Here is a 23585-nt window from a genome sequence, read left to right as displayed (position 1 = left end):
TCTCATATTATAAATTTAAAAAATTTAATATTTGAACCTGAATAATTCTTGAAAAGAAATGTTGGGCCTAGTTATCCTAGCCCAGCCCACACATATCTTTGGGATCATGGTGCATACCAATGCATATTTGTGACAACGATGAAGAATCATATTCTTTTTATTTAATAGGGATGAAGAATCATCTTTTATATTATTATTATTATTATTATATAAGTAAATAAGATATTTATATTTTTTATTTTTAAAAATAAATAAACAACTTATTCATCAAGATTTGATCTCATCATCTTATAGGTTTAAAATATTTAATATTATCACTTTGCGATCTTTAACTTCTAACTAAAAAAAATATAAAAAAACTAGACCACAATTATTAATTGTCTATCTAATAACTTTTTATTTATTTATTTATACATACAAATTAGATAAGATGTCTGCCTAACCATTAGGTACAGAGCATGGCCATCCCAACTGGACCCAATTTGCAATTGCAGGAGCCCAACTGCTCATACTATTATAATATAAACTATTCCTTCATAATATAATATATATATATATAGTTGTTTCTAATAATCGTCCATAAATTATTCCAAAGAACATTTGATTTACAAGTTGACCAGATATCCTGAGATCTCATTGTTAGCAATGAGTAGTTTATATATATATATATATATATTTCATATGTTTATATTCAAACATAAATGATATAATTAATTGTCACTTTTTGCATAAAAATTACAATACATTATATTAGCTATGGATAAAGTACCTCTTCCTGTCCCATCGCTACATCATATATAAAACTAAAAGTAATATATAGACATTATTTTAGAAGCGTTATGGTTTGGTCTGATTATTTGTGAAGGAAGTATATATGATCCCTAGCTAGCTAGCTAGTAGCTAAGCTACTTCAAATATTTCAATCTTCATTTCACTTTCATTTTCCTTCAATATTCATGCTATTTTCAGGCCTGTTAATGGGTTTTCACCACTCCAGAGATGCATATCATCATATAGATATCCAGTCTCACAATTACTTTGATCAACTCTCTCTCTCTCTCTCTCTCTCTCTCTATATATATATATATATATTGAATATTTATTGCATGAATTAAGAGGGTTAATTTTATAAAGCTAGCTAGCGCACTAATTCTCTTTTTCTAATTTATTTTCAAAAATAGGACCCCGTGGATTTGTCAGCATCTGTTACCAATTATTGTTTGATTCTTCAAAGGTTCTTGAAAACTTCGAATTCGAAGCTGCTCCTTGCTTTGCTTGTCATTGTAATTTGTAATGAACATGCATAAGATGCCGCCGTATATATATATATATATATATATAGACATGTAGATGCTCAATTCTTTTAAGTCTAGGACACAACTCAATTCCAACTTTGTCTTCTCCACATTCTCAGCTCCTCAACGCTGAAACTTCAGCCTTTCTCCATCACACGACCAATTTGAAGCCTTAATCACTCTGTACAGTAAAGAAATGGAGGCAACAACGCATCAAAATCTCAACAATAATGGAAGAGATAAAAGCCAGTTTGTGGCGGAGGAAGACCCACAAAGAAACATGCGCCGTCTCGCAAGACTCTTAAGAGAACATTATCCACCTCAGTTTCTCAGAAAGGTACACCTTCTTATCCGCTCATTATACATATATGTATGGCCTTCAATCATTCATCTAACTAATATATATATATATATATATAGATATATATGCAGAATGCGCTTCATGTACACGAACACATGCAATGATGCAAATACATATATATTGCAACAATTACAGTCAAATCTCCTGCAGAGTTTCCTCTGAATTTTTGGTAGTGATTTTATATATCTTCCTCGAACTAACCGGCTGTTCGACAGGTGGTTGCAGAGACAATAGCGACGTACCTGTTGGTTTTCGTGACGTGTGGGTCGGCGGCGCTAAGCGCAATTGACGAACACAAGCTCTCGAAGCTCGGAGCCTCCGTCGCCGGCGGGCTTATAGTCACCGTCATGATCTACGCTGTGGGGCACATCTCCGGCGCACACATGAACCCCGCTGTCACCCTGGCTTTCGCCGCCGTGAGGCACTTCCCTTGGAAGCAGGTATACGGTTTTGATGTGCACCTGCATGTACTAAATAGTTTGTGCTTTGGCGGTTGCACACGATTATTACGAGACAATTCTAATTGTATTTTGATCTTCTTTTGTGGTTCTACTAAGTGACTGCCAAAACCAGGAAAGGGTATTTTAGACTTTTTATATAATAAAATTATTTTTAAGGCTATGAAATAAAAGCAAATAGCATTTTTTGTGAGATACAGAGAAATGTAACGTCAGCGGCAAGCAGACATGCCCGCCTGGTGATGGCCACATTCACACATGAATGATGTATCCCCATGTGGCGTATAATAATTGCAAAATGGTTGGATCGGACCCACCCTTCAAAATCAGTGCTCGATTGATTAGTCATGTGCACATAATTCAAATGAATCAATCATAAGATTATATGAACCCACACATACCTTTTGTGTTTGCAGGTCCCAATCTATGCGGCGGCTCAATTGACAGGAGCCATATCGGGTGCATTTACTCTGCGGGTACTTCTTGACCCAATAAAATACGTGGGCACCACGTCACCTTCTGGAACGGCTGTTCAAGCTCTCATCATGGAGATAGTTGTCACCTTCTCCATGATGTTCGTCACTTCAGCTGTCGCCACAGATACCAAAGCTGTAAGCCCATTGTATTAATTAGACATTTATATTTAAACGAACTCTTATTCTTATGTTTCAACTTTTGGGTGAGTCTCTTCTTACTATATATGAATTTCCCGTTAACAGATTGGCGAGCTTGCTGGTATCGCTGTAGGTTCTGCAGTATGCATAACTTCCATCTTGGCCGGGTAAGCCGAAGCTGTATTGATGTATTTCATATGTCAAAAAGAGTCTGAAACTGTACGTAACTAGTTGAGCGTTGGATCTTCAATTTCAGACCAATATCAGGGGGATCGATGAACCCAGCAAGGACAATAGGACCGGCAATAGCCAGCAACTATTACAAGGGAATTTGGGTGTATGTGGTCGGACCAGTTTCAGGAACACTACTAGGGGCATGGTCATACAGTTTTATCCGAGTTACAGACAAGCCTGTCCAGGCAATTTCACCTCCTTCATTGTCGCTTGTACTCCGGCGACGGAGCAGCAGCATTGACGAGGTTACAGCCAATGATCCTCTCAATGCCCTGTAGGGAATGTACATGAACAGGTAGGGTGAACTGCTTAGAACCAAGCATGCACTGCTGCTTGTGGTGTATGTGGAATGCGATCCTGTGATTATAGTATCTGATGGGCCATTGCTTTGAAGTTCTCTTTACAAATTGACCCACGTTGTACTCAAAAGGCAGACATGTCCTTTCACTATAATCATCGAACAGCAGGTACTATAATAGCAAAACAGCTATCAGACAAGTAAATATTAGGGCTTTCTCCTCCAGCCAAAAATAATAAAAATAATATTTATTATTATTATGACTCTCAGATGCAGTTATGAGGTTGGCTTTACCCAGAAAGGATTAAATACAACACTAACATAATCAATATTTAATTGATATACAGGCCTAGGTTTCTCCCAATCCCCAGAGCCTCAGATTCTTCAAGACAAAGCAATCATGAGACACATCAGGAATTCTTCTGTGAATGTCCAGCCAATAAGCAACTCATTCACAAACCACAAAACTTCCAGGGTTAATAGTTATGCTCTTCGTGCAGTTGTCAGTTTTATATATTCCAACGAGTCGGTCAGCCAACTCAAACATGTTGTTCCTAAGGCTGCATGAACGGTAAACAGGCAGTATAAGAATACCAGCGTGAAGGTTCCGTTAACAGTTAAGATTTTATCCAAGGCACCTACCTGATGATGATGAACTGTGCATCCTTTGTACGGTCCTTGACATAATGTCCCACAATTGAAACATTCTTAAAATCTGCCACATTGTGAGAACAAAAATGTAAGATGAGACCGAAGGAGAGCAAAGTTAACGAGGAAACTGGAGAAAAGCCATTAAAAGAATCATCTAACTAATGATCAACATACCCAGAGCAGCATCAATCTCGTCCATAACATAAAGTGGCGTGGGTTTGTAATGGTGGAGTGCAAAAACAAGAGCCAATGAGCTAAGTGTCTGAAAGCAATAACAATAACACAAATAAACCAAGATCAGTTTCATAGAAATCAAAAGATGGGATCTAAGACAGCTGACTGAAGAGGCCAATAAATTGGAAGCATCAATTCCTTCCAGAGGATACCTTTTCACCACCAGATAAGTTTGCAATATTTTTCCAGCTCTTTTTAGGAGGTCTTACACTGAAAACAACGCCTTCTGAGAAAGGATCCAAAGAATCCACCAACTCAAGTTCTGCATCACCTCCTAGGGTGATCATCTGCAGCAAAAAATCATGTATGAGTTTATTTGCCAAAATAAGGTAAAAATGATAAAAAAGTGGTAGCAACTGTCCATCCACGTAAAGCCCAAGGCCCAAATTTAAGCCCATGTCAATTTCCAGAACAAAGATCAAGAGTACTGAATACAAGGGAGGAACAAAAATCAAGGTTGACTAAATGGCAATATCACCCAATGTAGGTAAAGCCAAACGTTGTCATAAATATTCAGATCATGCATCTGACAGAGAACCTGATACATTTCCTTCAACTTCAGAGATATTGTGTTAAATCCTGCCATGAACTCATCCAACCTGAAAACAGCAAACACTTGTGTTTCAAAGAAAGGGAAAGAGAGAAATATACAAAAATAAATGAAAAAACCATAGCCAGAATTGCCTTTTCTTTCTCCAGTCATCATATTGTTTCTTTATCTCATCCCGCTGTTGGGTAATTGTGTTGAGATCCTCTACTCTTTCATTGTACAAAGAAACTTTTCTCCGGTATCTACCATAACGATGGGTACAATTAGCAAAGAAATACCGCAAAATATGTATTATTCTGCCCACATCATAAATGTAGAGAGAAATTATACTCTGAAATTGAATCCAGATTTGGGCTCATCTCTTTCAGTTGTGCTTCAAGTATTGCCACCATTTCAAGGGCTCTTTTCAAATCACAAGATGTGGCAAGAGTTTCATCACTCATTGTTGCTTGAAACTTTTCCTGGTCTACTAAATCTTTCTGAATTCTGGATCCATCAGGAGTAAAAATACATGTGAGACGAAACATCAAATGAAGGAACAATGTACACCAATTGCAGAAAACAGCCTGTAGGTTGAGGCATACTGTTCGATATGCCTTGAGAGAGCAACATGCAAATCATCAAGCATCTTCTTCTGTCCTTTTCCCTTCATTTCCAATTCCTTGTAGGCCTTTTTCATGTCTTGTAACTTATAGTCAGCATCAATCTATTCCTCATAAAAAAATTTGTGATGTCCTGTCAAATGATAGACAGAGAAAAGAAGCTAAAAGCTAAAATGAATTTATATGCATAGTACCTCAGATGCTCGCAACTCATCCACAGTTTTCTTTAGTGCCTCATAGTCAGATTTTGCTTTATCCAGCACATCTTTATGTTGATCAATTAACTAGCAGTTCAAGGACAGTGAGTCCAATAACTCTATTTAATACACCTAAATTGATGAGATAAATTAAACAAATAAATGTATTACCGCCTGTGTTTTCTTATAATTCTCTTGAACAGTAAATGCCTTTTGCTCTATGACTTTGAACATTGAAAGGAAGTTTTCTTTCTCCCCAAGAAGTCGTTCTTTCTCCTTCTTTGACTCCTCAATCCCCTTAGCTAATTTCTTTAACATTTTTTGGCCAGTTTCTAACTGAACTTTGTGGCGGTTGATCTCTGTGCTGTTCTTATCAATGTCCTGCGAGATGGTAGCACAGACTTGAGCATTCACTTGTATGATCTAGCATAGATTCAAATCGTGAATATACTTACAGATTCGATCTTGTTGACCTTTGACTTCTGTGATTTCAGTTTTTCACCTCCTGCATTCTCTATTCTTCTCTGAAGCTCCAATGCCTACAAATGGCAATAACCTAAATAAGCTTACTTTTCTATGAATTGAACTACAATAATGGTTCAAACAACAACGAAAAAGAACCCAATTCTCACCTTCTCCTTCAGTTGCTTTGAACCTTCTATAAGCCTTTCAATCTCTTTTTCTTCTCCGTACATAATATTCCTCAATTCTCCAAGCCTATCAAGCTCATCTCTCCTGGGCTCTGATGCAGCCTTCAGGGAATCAAGTTGTTTTTCAACATAACCATGTTGTGCTTTCAAACTGTCAATCTGTTTGAATGAAAAAATCAGTGCATACACTTGAACAACAAAAGAAAAAGGGTAACAATGTATGCATGAGTTATTACCTCCTTCTGGCATTTGGCTAAGTCCATTTCCAACTGTGCAACTGTCTTCTCAGAGACCTTGTATAGCCTCACTGCATCAGCCATTTTTTGGCGAATGATACCCAATTTTTCAACCATTGCAGAAAGCTCAATCTCAGCATTTGTAACAGCTTCTGGAGAAACACTGGTTGCTCGGATAGATGTTCCCATCTTGCCACCACGTGGTTTAGTTCCCCCACCACTCATGGTACCAGATTTTTCAAATAAAGAACCATCTAGTGTTACTACACGTCGAAACTCTTTGTTTCCACCATATGCAATACGTGTTGCCTAAAAATTCAGAGAAACAAATCACAATTAAAAGTGTCACCGAGTTACATTTAATGAATTGATGTTATTTGCAAATGTACAATAAGCTTTCTACTGCAAATTGACACAACTAAATAATTACAAGGTCCAACATCTGCTTGAAGATGGTGATGATGAGAACCCAAAGAAATAATTCATTGAAACTGAATTCAAATTCCCACTTCAATCCGATTACAAGAAAAACTGGACGTTCGAGAGGCCTTTAACTCTCCCTAAGACTCAATATAAGAATAATGTCTACCTCCCTCCACTTCTTCCCCCTCTACATATTCTTCCGCCCCTCCTCAACAGATATCTGTTACGCACCTGCTGGGTTGTTACACAACCCAGCGATTTCCCTTCCCTACCCCTAATGCACATGGCTGGCTGTTATGCCAGCCAGCCCATTTACACCCCTGCCCCCTGCCCCTTGGACCTTCTTTGAAAAGTCAAGTGAACCGGGGGTCTCACAGGTGATCATCTTTGTTCCAATGAAAGTTCAAATCATTAATGAGGTGAAATAAGGAAATTGATTTATTTATCTTTTCAGAGAAGTAAAAGGAAATCCATAAACTTTCATTGACCTACTACAAGATAGACATCATGCCCGAAATAGAGTGCTAGTATATGGCATGAACTTTCAGGGGCATCTCTGCTTCACAGACTGGCAACACAGGTGAAAAAATGTAGGCAAGCATGTTTAGAAAACACACAGAGCTAAATCTACCTGATCAATATTCTCAGCTACAACTGTGTTCCCCAGTGCTGCAAAGAAAGCAAGCTTCATTCTCTCATCTTGAACTTTCACCAAATCAAAAAGGCGAGGGACCCCCTTGGGAGTGTTTACTTTCTCCTGTAATCTAGACAGATGATTAACCTGTTTCTCCTGCAAGAAGGAATAAGAAAAGATTAGTTGATGTCCACATGTACAAAAAGAGTTGAATATAGATTTTTGGTTCTCTAAACCAACAACCAATCACCCACTGGCATGAGATTGCTTCTGCCAGTTTGATAGGAATTGAGATGAGAAATTTGGCAAGAGGGGGGATGAGACAAGAACAAATTTGGCATGATTGGGAATTGTCTTGATCTATAAATTACTACGCATTTAAGATTCTGCTTCACAATTTCATTGATGCCTATCTTAGAGATTCAAAGCAATCACTCAAGGCTCCACAAAAGAAAGTCTGCATGTAATATATATATATATATATAGAGAGAGAGAGAGAGAGAGAGACTCCAATAAAATAGTCAGCTAACACGGGTTATTACAGTTGCACACTTCTGTTGCTGTAGCTAATTATTTTCAACTAAACTTGCCCACCACTCTAATCTAACAGTGTCAGCCAGTTCCCCAGGTTTTGGAACATTTATTTCTATTAAAGATAGCAGCTAAAAATAGAAAGCATGAAACTACTAAGTTCAATATTTATTTTCTACCAAAATCATGAAAGTAGCAACGCCAAGGTTTTTCCTACGAAGCAGCTCCACACATGCTTGAGCTGCACTAGTTGTTTCCACAACAATATAATCAAGCCCCGGACATGCTGTGGATATGGCAATGTCATATTTTGCTGCAATAAAGAACCAATCAAATGAAAAAGTAAGAGTCAAGGTGAAGGAAATATTTATAGCTGAAGGCTTTTACAAACTTGTTTTGGCAAATAAACAGCTGGGGAAAAACTAAAAGAATCACTGTATCAGTCGAACAACATCAGAAAAAAGCTACAGTGACAGGTATAAAACAATAATTTCAATTGATTTTGGTCGTGCATTAATGCAACTTTAAAACAAGATGGCAAAACATAAAGTTGACTGCACTGAACAAACAAGTGCAGATAGATTTACATTTAGTTGCTCCCTCAAACAGAAAAGTATATCAAAAAAGGAACCAGAGATGAAGAAGTAAAGCTCCAGTTTATACCTTCATTGAACAATCAGCAAATAAAGAAATCACAAATGGTTTCCTTCTTTGCCGAAGACATCCAGAAAGTCATGTTTTAGAAACTATTTAAGACATGAAGTTGGATAGAGTAACAGAGGAGACGATCATCAAATATGAAAGAAAAATTGACTGCAGAAAATTGATACCATCAATGGCACCTAGGTCACCCATTCGACCGTAAATTCCTTGAATCTGGTTTGCGTCTTTTGCTTGAAGTATTGCTTTCAGAACAGATCCCTCTCTCTTTTCAGATTCCATTAGAGTTGAAAGCTCTGAGACCTTTAGCCTTGCAGCTTGTTCAAGAGGAATTAGTGCTTCTTGTTCTTTGAGACAATCCTGCATTGGAGTTGAATATACACACCAACTCAAATAATGGCAAAAAGAATAATGAAACTCCAAAGCTCAATATCAAATAACTGACTTGCTCCACTTTACGAGCACCAGCAGCTTCGAGCTTGTGTTTCTCTAATGCACTCTGAATGTTTGCAATGCTTTCGGTCTTTGTCTCAATTTTCTTCTGAATGTCATTCATCTGCTTCTGAGCATCTTCATAAGCAGCATGACCTTTTTCATGCTGAACATTTAACAATGAAATTTCAATAATCAATTTTCTTCGAACCTCAATTTTTTAATCAACTTACTAGTTACTAAATAGAAAATACAAAAAATTGAACCACCATTTGGAATGGGGAGCCTTAGTTAAGTCAAATATGCATTAGTAGTCCATAATAGCACATTGTTCCCGACTTATTATAATGAGCAAGATAATCAAACTGAGGAGATATGAACAAATAGTTCACAAATAATTGTCAGGAACCAGTCCTGACCTAGGGCCTGTTTGAAGATAGAAATCAGAATGAGAGAGAAAGATTGAAAGATGAGGAAGAAAACATAGAGAAATTAGGGAGAGAATTGAAGAGAAAGGAATTCAGTTTTGTTATTGCTCAACAACCTCCAAAGCAGTCTCGAGTAGCTTATATAGCTACTCTTTAAGGCAGTTGTTTCAGTTACATATTATAACTGAAAGTGTACAGCTATCAACTAAAAAAACAGAAAAATTAACAGCTGGTAACTACTCATCCAGAGAAATAATCTGCTACACCCGAGATCTTGACAATAATTTAAATAAGTCAAATGTTATCATTTCTCACATTCAATGCAACTTTCATTTGTCTAGAAGCAACAGAAAATAGAGTTTATCGACTCTAAAGATGTGTCACCCGAAGAACTGCAAACTTCTAGATATGCTGTAATTCTCTCAGCAGATTCAATTGCTAACTCCTCCAAATTATTCTTAACCCAAGTCAGGTAAGCCATTCATCCAGGTAAGCAGAAGTTAACTACCCTGCTCACAATAAGTTACCCTTCTTCCAAACCTCTACAGGACCACCTATCACTTTCTTTGGCTGGATCAGTTTACTAAAAAGAATGACAAGTTGAAGGCTCTCAATTAGAAACCAGAATAAATGTAATGCAAGGTCCTGCACCTTGTTAAGATAGAGTTGGCATATTTCCTATTTCATTTCATATGTTCGACCTGTATTTTGGTGTGGCAACAAATAAAATAGGTATCGTTGTAGGCTGAAATGAATGAAGCTCTAGTGCAAACCTAGAAGTGAATTGTGAATGTAGCATTGTTTCTAAAATCAAATTGGGATGATGAGCAAGTATGGGAATAGAAGGAACTTAAAAAATCATAGAACTTCAGCTAAAATTCACATAAGAGAACCAAACTAATAAGAACTTACATAGCATAGCACATGATTCCATTCAATTTGTAATTTGAGTGCCTAAAGTCTTCACGCTTTATGAGAACCATTTGTTTAGTTTAAAAGAAGGGTTGAAATATCAAAAGAGTAAGTCCTACCAGCAGGATTTCCCAACTATGGGATAAACACTCATCCTTTCACATGGTTAGAGGGAGGATTATAAATAAATATCTATCAAATTTATCAATAAGACCTCTAATCACATTTATAAAAATTGCTAAAGACAAGGTGAATCATAAGCTATTTTTGTGGCTCAGCCCTCCTATAAAGATGCAATATAATTTCCATTCCAAGAATTAGAGCATTAAAATTAGCATGTATACTCCCAATCAGGACAGGAAAATAGAACATAGAATAGAACCCTATAAAGTCAGGGAATGCCAAAGAATAATTTCATGGATAAGCAACTTTCATTTACGTTTTTCACCTTACCTTCTCAGTTAAAAGATTGCATTCGGTACAAGCAACTTCAAGTTTTCCCTTGTGCTCAATTAACTGCTTCTCCCAAGGTTCTAGTTTAGCACGTACCTTAGCCAGCTCACCATGATACTTTTCAGTTTCAACTGTTAGCCAACCAATTAAAATATGAGTGAAAACACAATACTAAAATTAATTGCATCGACAATCAAAAGTTAATCAACTGAGCAATAGCAAACAAGTAGGAGAAATTTTAAAAACCTCTTCTGACTAAATAGAGGACCTGTAAATGAAAAACAATTTACGAATAGGTTCTATTCCCATTTAAACCTCTTGAGCAACAATAATTCTTAAATTCTCTCTATAATTAAAGCAGGTTTACCAAATCAGAATTCCCCCTATAACTTGCCTAACCACCCAATATAAAGAAACATAGTAATATGTATTCACATCCAAATTCAAAATAATATGATCCAATAATGCTTGCAAAACAAGAAAGCTTTCTCTAAATACTAGATTATTTTACAATATCAGAGGCACTAATTTTATAACAACTATGTTCTCTGCTACTGAGAGATGAAGTAAACAAAATATCTCGAATTTTGCAAGCAAAACCCACTGTGCAAGGCATTGAAAAACCAATGCTTGAGTGAAGACCTGACATTGCAATAGCTCAGAATCCCCAGATTTCATGCTCATATAAATATAAGCGATGATGAGATGCATGTGACTGTTCAAGAAAATAAATCACAAAAAAAGACATACGAATTATTGAGGATTTAATCAGGTAAAAAAGGGGAATAAAGCAGGACAATTCCCTGTTCTGTCTACAAATAATCTTTGAGTCAATGCAACACCTTTAGAATCCTCCTTTATTTCCTCCAAAACCTTCTCCTCTTCCGACAAAAGACTTTGCAGTTTTGGAATGTCTTCCTCCAGTTGTGGAAGCATATTTGTTGAATCCTCACAGTCCCTAGTGATGTCATCAATCTTTGATGAATCCTACAGTAAAATCCAAGAATGAGGTCCATGCATCAGCTTAAATCAAATAAAAACATATATTCCCATACCTTCTCAATTTTTTCATCCAGTTTCTTAATCTTTTGCTTCATGTGCTTTAAATCTTCCCTGTACTTAACATCCTGCCTTTCAAACTCTTTGAACTCCTCCTTACAGCGTCTGAGCCCACTATCCAGTTCCTAGAGTTTCAAAAAAAAAATTCAAACCAGGCCTTCCTCAAACAAAGGAAAATTTTAAGGCAATGATTCCATCACTTTATTGGTTGGTAAGAACATATGTTTTCCCATTTGAAGCAATGGCACTCAAATGTTTGGAAACTATAATTGTTTTCCTTACAAGCACTGGCAGATAAAAGCCAATTAATAAATGCATTGCAGACCTCCTGTTTCTTCATATACTTTGAGTGCAAGGCCTCGAGCTCCTTTAGTTGCTTATTATTTTCTTGAATCTTTTCCCTGAAAAAGATCGGAAATTTTCGAATATATACATATATCAACAGAGAAAAATAGTGTATCTTTGAAATACTTTCTGACCAAAATCACCTTTCAATTTTTATATTTTCTTCCAAGCTGAACACACTTTCTTTTATTTGCATCATTTGTGAGCTATTGTCTTCAGAAGCAAATTTTGTGGCCTTTTCTTTCCATTTCAACAGTGACAACTCCTTCAGCATATAGGCTTCTGCTTCATTCTTCACACCCTGATAAAACAGGATAACTTGGCAAATTAATGTACAATACAGAAAACGTATAATAGTGTGACAGCTCAAAAGTACCTCTAAGCCATCTCTTTCTTTCTCAGCCAATTTCACCATCTGCACTACCCCTGACCTACTCTCATTAAGGGCTTCTAGCCTATAAGCAAAACAACAAAAAGTTAATATAAATAGGTTTTAGAAACTGTTAAGAGTACCATTTCACACTAAAATGTTAATGTGTGCATGCATTAGTTGTAACAAAACCCAGCCTCACCCAAAAGGCTAGCTGTATAACTCTTGAGTTCATAAGACCAAGTAACATGTCCAAGACCTCCTTAGTAAACTACCAATGTACAATTGGATCATGATAAACTCCCAATGTACGATTGGATCAACCATCCTCATCGGGTCGGAATTCTCATATCTTAATTTGACTCGAGTCAATCTTAAGCACTTTACCCTAGGGTGGTTTTGATACAACTTATAACACCACAGGTCCTCATCCAAAAAAGAAAACTAAGTTTACTCATGAATTCATGGGACAAGTACTATACTTTAAACCTCCCAATATATTACCAATGTGAAGTTGGATCATGAGATTAGTGGCAATAGTATAGTTATTCCTGTGATCATTAACCCAGAAAGTATTTATGTTGAGGTGCAAGTATGTGGATTTTTAAATGAACATGCTTGAACTCAACCACCAAAGCCAAGAATAGTGAGTAACGTGCAAGATCTATCTTTGTAAAGAATGCTGCCTGTAGAAAGTTGGCGATGGCAAACAATAATTATAGTTGTTTTTGCCAAAAGTTTTCTTCTTGTAACCATCCATTTTTGTCTAATATGTTTAACTTGGCAAAATAACAAGAAATGTGAATACAGTCCTACACTAACAGATAGGATATATGGTGCATGATAAGAAATACTTTTGCCCATGCACAAAATGACAAATTCCAGAAAATAAGCATAAAAACTCACTGCTTATATGACTCATCAATCTTTTCAACATATTTGTTTGTTCCTATTATGTCCTCGAGATATTCAAGAAATCCTTCATCATGTGGTCCTTGAGCCTTTGGTTTCATCAATGATATCTGCTCAACTTCGCCCTGGTAACAGCCAATATATGCACTTCAAGAAAAATAAAATGAAACTTAAACAGAAATCACTTCTGATTGAACTCTACCTGAAGTATTAGAAATCGGTTGTTATCCAAATCCACCCCTTTCCCTTTCAGCTTCTTAGTAACTTCTGTGAAATTACTAAGTCGATCATTGATGTAGTACTTAGATGAGTTGTCCCGAAATGCAACACGTGTTATTACAAAATCACTGCCTGGAACAGCTTCATAGGTCCCATCATCCTAAAGCCAACGAACAAATTTAGGTCTAGTTAACCACACAAATGGAAATATACAGGGTACCATCCCCTACACCAGTAATAAAAAAGAAAAAGAAAAAAAAAAAAAAAAGAAACTTTGTTACCAAGTCAATGATCTCCTGAAAGTGGACGGAGACACCAGCGCTGTCCAGGTTCAGGTGATTGGTAGAATTGTGGATGAGCTCTGAAACTTTGTTAAGGCGCATCTGCACGATATTTAAGTGAGTAGCACAGATTGTGGTCAAATTTGTACATAAGCTAGCTTTAATGCTAGTATGCAGTTTACATTCCTAACCAGCCTTCCATCTGGTTGAAAACATGGGACTAGGGCCCTCCCAGCTGCACAAAATCTAATTCAGATAGAAAGTCCAGTTAATTTTTGCTTTCAGTTTGTCTTTATTTTTCCCTTCTTTTTCTTGAAATTGCCATCACCAAGCACTGGAACAAGATTCAGGATGTTATCGAATTCAATTCTTTCCCTCCGACATTTCTTAATGGTGGAAAACGCAAGACATAAAATAAGAGGAACCTCCATAAAGAAGAGAAACAGGATTGGGGAATTACCTGCTTGGCTCGTTTTCCGAACACAAAAAGCATGGCATCAATCACATTGCTCTTCCCACTCCCATTAGGACCAACCACCGCGGAAAAACTCTACAAACCAGCCGCCAGAGAAAATTTCACCAAAATCACAAGTTGTTGTTTTTGCGGACGAAATGTATACACGAATGTAGAGAGAGAGAGAGAGAGAGAGAGAGAGAGAGAGAGAGACCCTAACCTTGTGAAAGGGGCCGACACGTTGCTCGCCGGCGTAGGATTTGAAATTCCGGAGCACCATTTCTTTGATGAAGAGCCTTGGGAGATTTCTGGATCTGCCTCCTCCTCTACTGTCCTCGGAATCACCGTTCACGGCGTCGTCGGTCATCGTTGCTTCCATCGGAGCCCCCATCCTGGTTCCGCTCAGAACAGGCCTTTCCCGCCGACGAAGAAACCACTCGAACCCGCTTCGGATTGAGCTTTCCCAAACCGCAGACCCCGAAGAATTTCGAAGCGGACTCGAATTCAATAATAATTTTTTAAAATGCAAATAAATTTTGAGGAAACGATGCTTATGAATGGCGAGAAGAAAGGGCGGGAAACTAAAATGGATCAGAGTTCAAATAAGACACCTTTCTGGGCTTTTGGAGAGGTTGGGAATGGGCCTCCTGCCTCCAACCCACTTTCAAGATCGTTTTATTTAAATATATATATATATATGTATATATAATTCCGCCCTCTATTAATAATAATAATAATAATTATGAAAAAATAATATATTAAAATACAAATTCCACACAAAAATGAAATGACTCTAATGACTTATTTCTGTTAATATTTAATAGTACTTTCCGAAGAAAAATATTATTATTGGGTACATAAATAAATACATTTAAACTAATTGAAATAAAAATTATTGGGTCAATTCGAAATAAAAAATAAAAAAATTATATTTTGCATGTATATAAATATTTTTAGAAATAAAGGCTGATTCGGTTTTGTTCATGTATATGAAAAAATTCAATTTGAGTTTTTCGAGCGGATTGGTTTTAACAGTAATATTTTGTTTTTAATAAATAAATCAAATTAATTGAAGCATATTATTATTTTAAAAATTCTACTAAGTTTTAAATTTGATCATTTTGGCCATTTAAATTAAATTTATTTTTGAAATTTTTGGTTTGGGTCAATTTATTATCTATAAATTCATTAATTCCATCTGGTTATTAGCTTAGAAATATAAATGGGTTTCTAATGAACTTATTAATATATTTATTTTAATAAATATTCAAATATGCTTATTAAATTAGTTTAGAAATATAAATTTAATAAGAAAAGAAAATAAAGCTGCCTGAAGAGAGCAAGGTGGGGGTAGTTTGGGAATCGAAAGAAATCGAGGCGAGTTGAAACTGAAACAGTGGCCTCGGCGCCTTTCGTGGAACTTTCGAAACTTTTTAAAGCTAGCTGTGCCTTCACGCCGAGAATCCGCCGGTTTCTTAGCTCTTTGTCCAGTTCTTCACGGAACTTCTTATCAAATTCCTTAAATGACCCTCGCTGCCCACTAAGTTAAAATCATGCCCCCTCTAATTTTTTTTTTTAATTTAATATCAGTTATTTATAGTTTAATCATTTATTGGGTTGCATCATGGTGAATTATTTATGATTTAGAATTCAGAATTTGACTTGATCTATCTATTGATGCACAAAAAAATAAAATAAAATTATAATTTTCCTTATTGCTAAAATAAGATATATTATAAATTTATTACTTATTTAATTAATTATTTTTGCACATGATAGGAAATTTATTAAATTAAAAGTATAAATTTGTCGTGCTCCTATTTGGAATTATCCTATAAAAGTTAAATTTATCGTGACATTGTCGATTTCTTTAGTTAAATTATTTACATAATATCGTTATTATTTTAAACGTTTAAATAAAAGTATAAATTTGTCGCTATATTGTTTGTTTGTTTAGTTAAATTTTTTTGTGTAAATAATTTTTATTTTAAATATTGAATATAAATTTAAATTTATCGCTATATTATCCATCGATTGAATTGAATAATGTATAATTACATAATGAGATAAATTCAATATAAAAGATATATTTATATATTTATTAATATTTGATGTCCTTGAATATGTGAAATTTAGGAGGACAAGAGGGTAATTTGAATGAAAAAGGTAGATTACTTGAACCGGTTGCCCATGCAAAAGAGAAGATAGAGATGAGGCGGCGGGTTTGGATAATGGCAAGAGAGAGATGGAGAAGGGCTTAAGCTGACGGAGGACAACTGTCCGGCCCATGACGTCGTCAGTCAGCGTTTCGCCCTGTTAAACAGGCTCGGATGTCAACGAGCCTCAGGCCCCGTCATCCTAGCCTAAATCATCTGATATATATACACCACTTACGCCCTTCCGTGCACTCTCCATTCACCAAGCCCTGCTCTGCTGCTTTCAAGTACTTTCCACTCTCTCTCTCTCTCTCAGTGTTCTTATCTTTGATTCTATCTCTCTCGCCGGAATATTGTTTTGAGCATTCGCTTGTTCTGTGGAGGATTAATTTTTCTTGGGATGATCTGTGTCCGAGTATCTTTCTCGGGAAATATGCGTTTGTTCTTCTGATCTTGTGCAAAGTTTTCTAAGTGATCATATCCAGTTCCTCCGTTTGTCTGGTGAGAAAATGGGGGAATTGGAGGTCCAAAATTTATCGCTTTCTACTTCCTCAGTTGTTTTCTCATTGCTGTTAATTTCTTTCCACCGATCTGATGGATGGAAAAGTAAAAACTGCTCTTTCTATATATACACATCACGATCTCCTTGGTCAAATTGAAAAACATTCTGGGTTTTGTGTGTTTCTTCGCCGTTTTCAACAAGAAGAAGAAAATTGAACTAAATCTGACGACCAAGCCTGTCTCGTCTTTTTTTTTTTTTTCTCAGTAAAAGGAGACTCAATTCTCTCGTTTGCTAATTAATCACGATGTTGTCGGTGGTACAGGAGTACTTGAGGAAGGATGAGCGATCACGTAAGCTCTGAAAAGATGGATCCGACGGGAGCGCCTTTAACCCCGAAATTCGAGAAGCCTTCTGGCGGCGAACCAATTTCTGTGAAAATCGTGGGTGCTGATGAGGGAGTGAAGTTTTCTTTTTCGAACGATCAAGTCAAGGAAAGTGAGAAAGCGTTGTGCCGCATTTGTCACGAGGAAGATTTGATCAAGAAAATGGAATCACCTTGCGCTTGCTGCGGCAGCCTCAAGGTACACACACATATATATAGTATTCATTTTAACTTGTTTCCGCCAGAGCCGTCGCCTGTATTCAACTCGGCTAAGTGTAAGTGGTTTTCCGATAATCTACAGTATCCTTGGTTTCAAGGAAAAGGTGGCCTGGTTGTATTTGTTGTCGATGACGACAAAAAACCAGCTAGGTATTTGTGCCACCGACTGGTTTAGTCGAGCTGCCGTGAATGTCTCATCAACAAGATAATTGTCTTTTACTTAACAGTTTTCATCATCTCTCTCTCGCTCTCTCTCCCCCGTGAATCTATATCCAGTTTGCTCATAGGAGCTGTGTTCAACGTTGGTGCAATGAGAAGAAGAACACCATCTGTGAAATCTGCCACCAGGTAATTAATTAAACTAAGAAACTGCTTGCAACATTATTGTTGGTTGCCTCTAAATTTCTATTAATATATATCTTTATATATACAGCCTTACAAAGCTGGCTACACCGCCCCCGCCCTGCCCAACATTGAAGACGCAATCATTGATATCAGGCAAACCCATGCATCTGCTATTTCTGATCTTATTAAGAGATTCTTTAATTAATTGCAGATTAATTATATTAAGGTTCGTCGATTTGAATTGAAAATTGTGTTGCAGAGAGGGCATGAATGGTCCTGCAGATTTTGTTCTGGGAGTGCCTCCAGCAAGGGTCATGGCCGCAGCTGGGGAAGAAAACTTTGGGGTGCTGGAGTATGGCGATGAGTGTATCACTACAAGTGGTGCCTTGACTGCAATTATCCGCTCTTCTGTTCTCATCGTAAGCTCCCGCTACGGATTTAACGGGATAACTGTATATGATGTTACGAATTAAAGGGGCTTTAGCTAGCTAGTATTATTTGAATTCCCATCTAAGCAGACATGCACCCAAGTCAACATATCGACACTGTCTCGAACAGCAACAAATGAAACTAGAGGCAGCCAGTTAGCCCATTGGCAGGCAAATTAACAATTAAATTAAGTTTTTCATTTCTGATTCGTTCAGGTACTGGCTATACTGATGATGAGGCATGCATTTTCGCTTGTGAATGAGGACGAGAAGGAGCTCTGTGCTCTCTTTTCTGTAAGTGGTTTGCATCACAACATGCTTACTTGTTAATTAACTTAATTTGTTGTGGGCTTTACATTTTAGTTATTTTCTGCTTATGAACAAAACGCTAAGTAGCAATTAATTAATCAACCGAAATCCCCAGATCTTCTTGCTTCGTATATTGGCTGTCCTCATGCCAATTTACATCACGACCTGGATTACCACCGTGCTGCACCAACGCTTTCGGAGGCATGTAAGTGATCATTAACTGCTTTTGCAGTACGTAGTTAATTAGCACAAGTAATTATTTTGGAAAAATCTCAATTTTATTACATATATGCATGCCTCCTCTTGGATCAGGAAAGAGTTGGCTTTGTAGCAACCGGGCCTGCAATGCTGATGCCATCTGGGCGACGCCGAGCTGCTCTGCAGTTTGCTGCGTCATCATCGTCATCAGAATCTGGAGATGAGACTCATGAACTGTAAGTCTAATCATAATAAATCTCCAGCGCCTTCAGAAGGAGAAAATATAATTAAAAGTTCTTGTGTGTATATAAATAGCGTGGAATATGTGTATGTGTGTGTCATGGCCTTCTTTCTGGCCTTTGAATGTCCGTGTAGCTTCAGCAAATGTTTGGTTACTTGGTAATGCTTTTAAGGTCGGTTAAAACCTTAAAAGCAAACTGGGTATCTATCTGTAACTGTTTGTTTGTAATCGCGAACCCTGTGCCTGTGCTTAGCTTTTAATTTTAGTGGCTTTTGGAATTTGTGTTTTCTCTTCTTAAGAACTAGCACTTGCATCAAGCATTTCTGTGACTGTTTGGAGGGAGGGGGTGGAATGAAATATATGGAATAGACGGCAATGAATGCTGGGCTGAAAATGTGGTGGATCATTGATTTTTCTGTAGTGGGTTCAAGTTGTAGGGGGCTTCAGCCCAAATTCAAATTGGGCTTCCAGTTGTTCCAATTTAAAGTTAGCTGGAAGAAGGGCCTATAGAAATTGGACTTTGGACACCAATAAATAATACTTTATTTGATTTTGAGCTGATTATTTTAAGATTTTGTCGTATTACAGCCATATAATATGGATATAGGTTTTAAGTTTAAATTATACACTGTAGAAAATATCATAATATATATATATATATGTGCCATATGGACAACTGTATCATTGACGTTCTTAGATCAAATGTTAAAAAGCCCACTAAAACGTTTAATAGAATCTATAGCTTCCTATTGGGGTTCCAGAAAATTTTTAACCATTATTAGTTGAATTTTAGAGTGAAATAACTTATGATGAGCGGCCGAAATTTTCAATGCATCTTGTTAGTTAATCATTAGTCATTTTTATTAATAAAGTTTGACATATATGTTGTTCCATAGCATATTTGATGGGCTGTTAAAATTTTATTTCTGTTGAATTGATAATGAAATGGAAAAATTAAATTATTTGTGTAAAGAAATTGGAAGGTCAGATTATTTAATGATTCAAACTTCTTAAAAGGGCGGTTGTGGACACACTATATATCTGAATTAATTTCATGCCCCATCCATCGGTAGTTCAGATCTTACATTTAAATAATGAACAAAGAACATCGAAGGCGTAATCCATGGCACAGCAAGGTGGAGCACTTACGACCCAAAAGCAAAAAACAACAAGAGCTAGCAGAAATTAAGGAGAAAACATCAAAAACACAGAGATCGAGACAGAGAGTCAAATAATAAATTAAGTAAATGTAAGAAGATGGATGGACTAAGGGCACTTTGGGCCACCTTCCTTGGTCTTCCAGTTGTTGTAGCAAGGGCAGACCGCTTTGTTGCCGTAGAAGCCCGGCGGCACGCACAGGCACTTGCTGCAGCACTTTTGGCAGAAGAACATGCACGGCTTCCTGTGCTGCGTCCGGCTGCACCTCCTCTTGCACTCAGACGGGCATTCTAAGTCCATCCCACCCGACACGACCACGACAACGACAACCGCATATTAATCTTTTATTTTATTATTATGTAAGATCGGTTACATGAATCGTTAATCAGAAACGACGTTTTGAAATATATGTACTTACGATAGCTCCTTAGACTCCCGGGGCCATATCGGTTCTGCGCCACAGCAAAAGCAGCGTTCGTTAATTGCTTGTGAGGAGAAGAGAAAAGGAAAGAAAGGATATGTTAAATTAAGCGGCGGGCTTACCCTTCTCCGGTGGCCGCCAACCCTTGATGCCAAAACCTGTTTAAAACAACATTGCAAAGACAAACCCAATACGATTCGACATTAATGAATAATTAAAAACCCAACCTGCTAAACTGGACAATTATTGTAGAGAAAAATATAGCAAAAGCGAGGCCCAAGTGTGTCCTACCACAGGCTGAAGCATGTAAATGGCAAGAAGGGCCAACAGCAAGAGAGAGGCAAACTTAGCCATCGCCATCTGCTTGTACTGTGCAAAATCCCTTCCGTGATAGAGTGATGAATGAGGAGGCTTTGTACGGGATGCTTGGCTGATGGTGTAGGCTATAAATAGAGCAACAGCAGTGTCGATTTCTGTCACTAAAACTGGAATTTAAAGCCTGAAATGGGAAAGGAAATTGGATAAAATAAATCCACAGAGGCAGCTCAGCTCAGCTCCTATGAAAATATAATAAGGTCCAATTGTTGGGCTCATAAAAGCGGAAGAGGAGAGATCCAACCCACGTGGGGAGCACATGGCCCAAACTCCCGCCCATCTTAACGTACACACGTACTGTTTCTACTTCCATGCATGTTCGTACATGCAAGAGCAACCTCATCATGTGGAAGCCATTAAGCCCAACACGTGGAAGCAGCGTTGTGACCGGCAGAAGAAAGGGATTTAGCAGTTTCAGTTTGCACAGCGCCACATGCACATTAATTCAGACACCTTGCGGGCACAAGTTTGATCTAATTCAATTAATGATACCAACATTAAAAAAAAAAAAAACTAAAAAACTACTCAATCAAATGGTACAATCATGAAAGACGAGCGTACGATTGCTCTCTTTTCCAGATCCCATGTGATTGCTTCACGTGGCCACCATATATATATATATATATATTGATAGAAATTTAATCAAGGATTGGGCGAACCTGTCTGGAGTTGTCGAACATGGATGGAGTAGATTTGTAGGTGACTCAGGTAGATTGAAACTGGGGTATTTGAATAACAAAGTAGAGTATTTGAGTTAAAAAGGAAAAGAAATAATCAATTAACAAGAACGAGGTAGTTCACTAATTAAGGAAAATAATAGGACATCCGCTACTTATCAATTTTTTTATAGTGAATTTTGAGGATGATTTGAGTTATTAGGTCTTGATATGTATCTTATATTCTCCACCTTTACATCCACTTTGCCAAGTTACAATCCGAAGGCCCAATGAACCGAAGAAGCTGCTAGCAATGGGCCATTGTAAATTGTACCAATTAAGCCCAAAATATATAAGTAGGAAAGACGGCATCAGTCTAGTTGTCAATAGTGAGGGTGAGGGTGAGGGTGCTTTGCTTTTCAATAATGGGGCGGGGCGGGTTGGGGCGGGCAGACCGGAGACTGAATTTTACTTTTGATAAAGTTGGGGGGGAGAGAGAGAAAGATGGGTGTAAGATGGGCGTGCTTAAGGGAGTATTGGCCACTCCTTTTGGCAGATGAACAAAGATGTTATTCTCGCAACCTTATCCCAATTTACTGGGTTTGGGGCTGGGGGCAAAGCATGGGAATTGGATTAGGTTTACGGGAAGGATGGCCATCCATTCATTCAAATCCCAAATCTTCCAAAGTAAAAAGAAGAGTTAAATTAAAACGTGATGAGCCAATTTGTTTTCTTCATTCCAAGTGGTAGGGGGTCCATGGAATTTCCAATCTTAAAGCGCATTCCCACTAAAACGACCTTCGGCCCATCCCCATTTTCCCATCCATTTTCCGGGAAAGTTTTCATTTTCAATTTCATCTGCCCTTCTTCAGGCCCAGGAAGGAAAATTTTAGTGGGGGTGTTTAAGCGATAGCGTTCTGATTAAGGGAAAACGACCATAACGTGAGATGTCTCTCGGTAATCGGACATTTGGTCTCACTACAAACGCGAGTTCACATCATAGCGACATTGTAACTTAAAACCAAAATACAATTAATCTGTCCTGATAATAACCATAGACCAGAGCCAAACGCTGTTCCCGCACAGTGCCTAATTCCCTATTCGGTTGCCGTTTCCTTCTCCAGAAATTGAACCATCCTTCTCCGCGGTACAGTTGTTTAATTCTGGAATTAGTGGCGATTACTGGGTACTGTTGAAAGTGATTTGGGCAGACGAGCTTTCAACGTTGCAACATTGATGGCAGAGCCTTGGATGGAGGAGTCCTTGTTTACCAACTTTAATGATAACCTTTGGATTATGTTTTATTAATTAATAATTGACCTGCCATACTGTGTTTGGACGTACTAGGGGTACTGTTTGCTATCATATTTTCTTCACCCATAGGGAATGGCAAGGCATCTTCAATCAATGAGCTAATTAACTGAAGATAGCTAGCTAGCTAGCTACCCATAAACGGTGCATGTACGCTCTCTACAAAAGAAAGTATAAACAGAACCCAAATGATTCTTGATTGACTTTTCTTTAATATGCTTCAAATACTACGTACCCAAATAATTATGAATTAATTTATTTTTTTAATAAATTTTTTTGACAAAAATAAGAGTACTTCAATACGAATTTAAGTCAAAACAAACTCTAAATATAAAATATTAAGGTTTAAAATACGTTAAATTTAAGTATTTAAATAATATTTTTAAAAATT

At 37.2% G+C, this 23585-nt stretch overlaps 4 protein-coding genes across 8 annotated transcripts; 2 read left to right on the top strand and 2 right to left on the bottom strand.

The window, feature by feature from the left end:
* The first annotated feature begins 1374 nt into the window (after nt 1-1374).
* LOC127804984 (aquaporin NIP2-1-like) lies at nt 1375-3260 on the top strand. Its single transcript, XM_052342128.1, has 5 exons — nt 1375-1632; nt 1872-2096; nt 2531-2725; nt 2834-2895; nt 2985-3260. The coding sequence occupies exons 1-5, from the start codon at nt 1492-1494 to the stop codon at nt 3238-3240; spliced, it is 879 nt and encodes a 292-aa protein (XP_052198088.1). The 5' UTR covers nt 1375-1491; the 3' UTR covers nt 3241-3260.
* A 411-nt stretch (nt 3261-3671) lies between these two features.
* LOC127804983 (structural maintenance of chromosomes protein 4-like) lies at nt 3672-15028 on the bottom strand. The gene is made up of 28 exons (XM_052342127.1): nt 14714-15028; nt 14500-14589; nt 14040-14141; nt 13742-13918; nt 13534-13664; nt 12634-12712; nt 12401-12558; nt 12238-12313; nt 11909-12037; nt 11696-11840; nt 10854-10984; nt 9074-9226; nt 8799-8988; nt 8148-8281; nt 7435-7593; nt 6381-6689; nt 6127-6303; nt 5950-6033; nt 5666-5875; nt 5492-5581; nt 5280-5401; nt 5026-5181; nt 4830-4937; nt 4684-4744; nt 4298-4432; nt 4086-4173; nt 3903-3975; nt 3672-3820 (listed from the first exon to the last, which is right to left on the bottom strand). The coding sequence occupies exons 1-28, from the start codon at nt 14882-14884 to the stop codon at nt 3709-3711; spliced, it is 3750 nt and encodes a 1249-aa protein (XP_052198087.1). The 5' UTR covers nt 14885-15028; the 3' UTR covers nt 3672-3708.
* A 1714-nt stretch (nt 15029-16742) lies between these two features.
* On the top strand, nt 16743-19876 carry LOC127803280 (uncharacterized). 2 transcript variants are annotated; one of them, XM_052339388.1, is made up of 8 exons: nt 16743-16936; nt 17474-17732; nt 18029-18100; nt 18186-18250; nt 18357-18516; nt 18742-18819; nt 18950-19039; nt 19147-19875. In XM_052339388.1, the coding sequence occupies exons 2-8, from the start codon at nt 17490-17492 to the stop codon at nt 19270-19272; spliced, it is 834 nt and encodes a 277-aa protein (XP_052195348.1). In that variant the 5' UTR covers nt 16743-16936; nt 17474-17489; the 3' UTR covers nt 19273-19875. The 2 variants fall into 2 exon arrangements, with proteins under 2 accessions (XP_052195348.1, XP_052195349.1); XM_052339389.1 differs by lacking the exon at nt 16743-16936 and adding an exon at nt 16987-17150 and having other exon boundaries at nt 19147-19876.
* Nucleotides 19877-20254: 378 nt separating this feature from the next.
* LOC127803281 (gibberellin-regulated protein 4-like) lies at nt 20255-22107 on the bottom strand. Of its 4 annotated transcripts, none has more exons than XM_052339393.1 (6): nt 21887-22107; nt 21476-21680; nt 21144-21351; nt 20975-21010; nt 20850-20883; nt 20255-20721 (listed from the first exon to the last, which is right to left on the bottom strand). In XM_052339393.1, the coding sequence occupies exons 3-6, from the start codon at nt 21210-21212 to the stop codon at nt 20540-20542; spliced, it is 321 nt and encodes a 106-aa protein (XP_052195353.1). In that variant the 5' UTR covers nt 21213-21351; nt 21476-21680; nt 21887-22107; the 3' UTR covers nt 20255-20539. The 4 variants fall into 4 exon arrangements, with proteins under 4 accessions (XP_052195353.1, XP_052195352.1, XP_052195351.1 ...); XM_052339392.1 differs by having other exon boundaries at nt 21526-21680; XM_052339391.1 differs by having other exon boundaries at nt 21144-21700.
* Between the last annotated feature and the right edge of the window lie 1478 nt (nt 22108-23585).

This window comes from Diospyros lotus, chromosome 6, assembly GCF_014633365.1.
Source record: "Diospyros lotus cultivar Yz01 chromosome 6, ASM1463336v1, whole genome shotgun sequence".
NCBI lineage: Eukaryota > Viridiplantae > Streptophyta > Magnoliopsida > Ericales > Ebenaceae > Diospyros > Diospyros lotus.
The sequence above is the reverse complement of the archived record's forward strand: the minus strand, read 5'-3'. Positions and strand labels throughout refer to the sequence as shown.

Coding starts and splice junctions, on each gene's coding strand:
- LOC127804984 (XM_052342128.1), top strand. CDS start 1,492: ATGGAGGCAACAACGCATCAAAATCTCAACAATAATGGAAGAGATAAA. Junction 1,633..1,871: donor CACCTCAGTTTCTCAGAAAG/GTACACCTTCTT, acceptor GCTGTTCGACAG/GTGGTTGCAGAGACAATAGC. Junction 2,896..2,984: donor ATAACTTCCATCTTGGCCGG/GTAAGCCGAAGC, acceptor CTTCAATTTCAG/ACCAATATCAGGGGGATCGA.
- LOC127804983 (XM_052342127.1), bottom strand. CDS start 14,884: ATGGGGGCTCCGATGGAAGCAACGATGACCGACGACGCCGTGAACGGT. Junction 14,590..14,713: donor GTGTCGGCCCCTTTCACAAG/GTTAGGGTCTCT, acceptor GCTGGTTTGTAG/AGTTTTTCCGCGGTGGTTGG. Junction 10,985..11,695: donor AATAAAGGAGGATTCTAAAG/GTGTTGCATTGA, acceptor GTTGGCTAACAG/TTGAAACTGAAAAGTATCAT.
- LOC127803280 (XM_052339389.1), top strand. CDS start 17,490: ATGAGCGATCACGTAAGCTCTGAAAAGATGGATCCGACGGGAGCGCCT. Junction 17,733..18,028: donor CTTGCTGCGGCAGCCTCAAG/GTACACACACAT, acceptor ATCTATATCCAG/TTTGCTCATAGGAGCTGTGT. Junction 18,101..18,185: donor TCTGTGAAATCTGCCACCAG/GTAATTAATTAA, acceptor TTATATATACAG/CCTTACAAAGCTGGCTACAC.
- LOC127803281 (XM_052339391.1), bottom strand. CDS start 21,212: ATGGCGATGGCTAAGTTTGCCTCTCTCTTGCTGTTGGCCCTTCTTGCC. Junction 21,011..21,143: donor TTTACATGCTTCAGCCTGTG/GTAGGACACACT, acceptor TGTTTTAAACAG/GTTTTGGCATCAAGGGTTGG. Junction 20,884..20,974: donor TTGGCGGCCACCGGAGAAGG/GTAAGCCCGCCG, acceptor GCTGTGGCGCAG/AACCGATATGGCCCCGGGAG.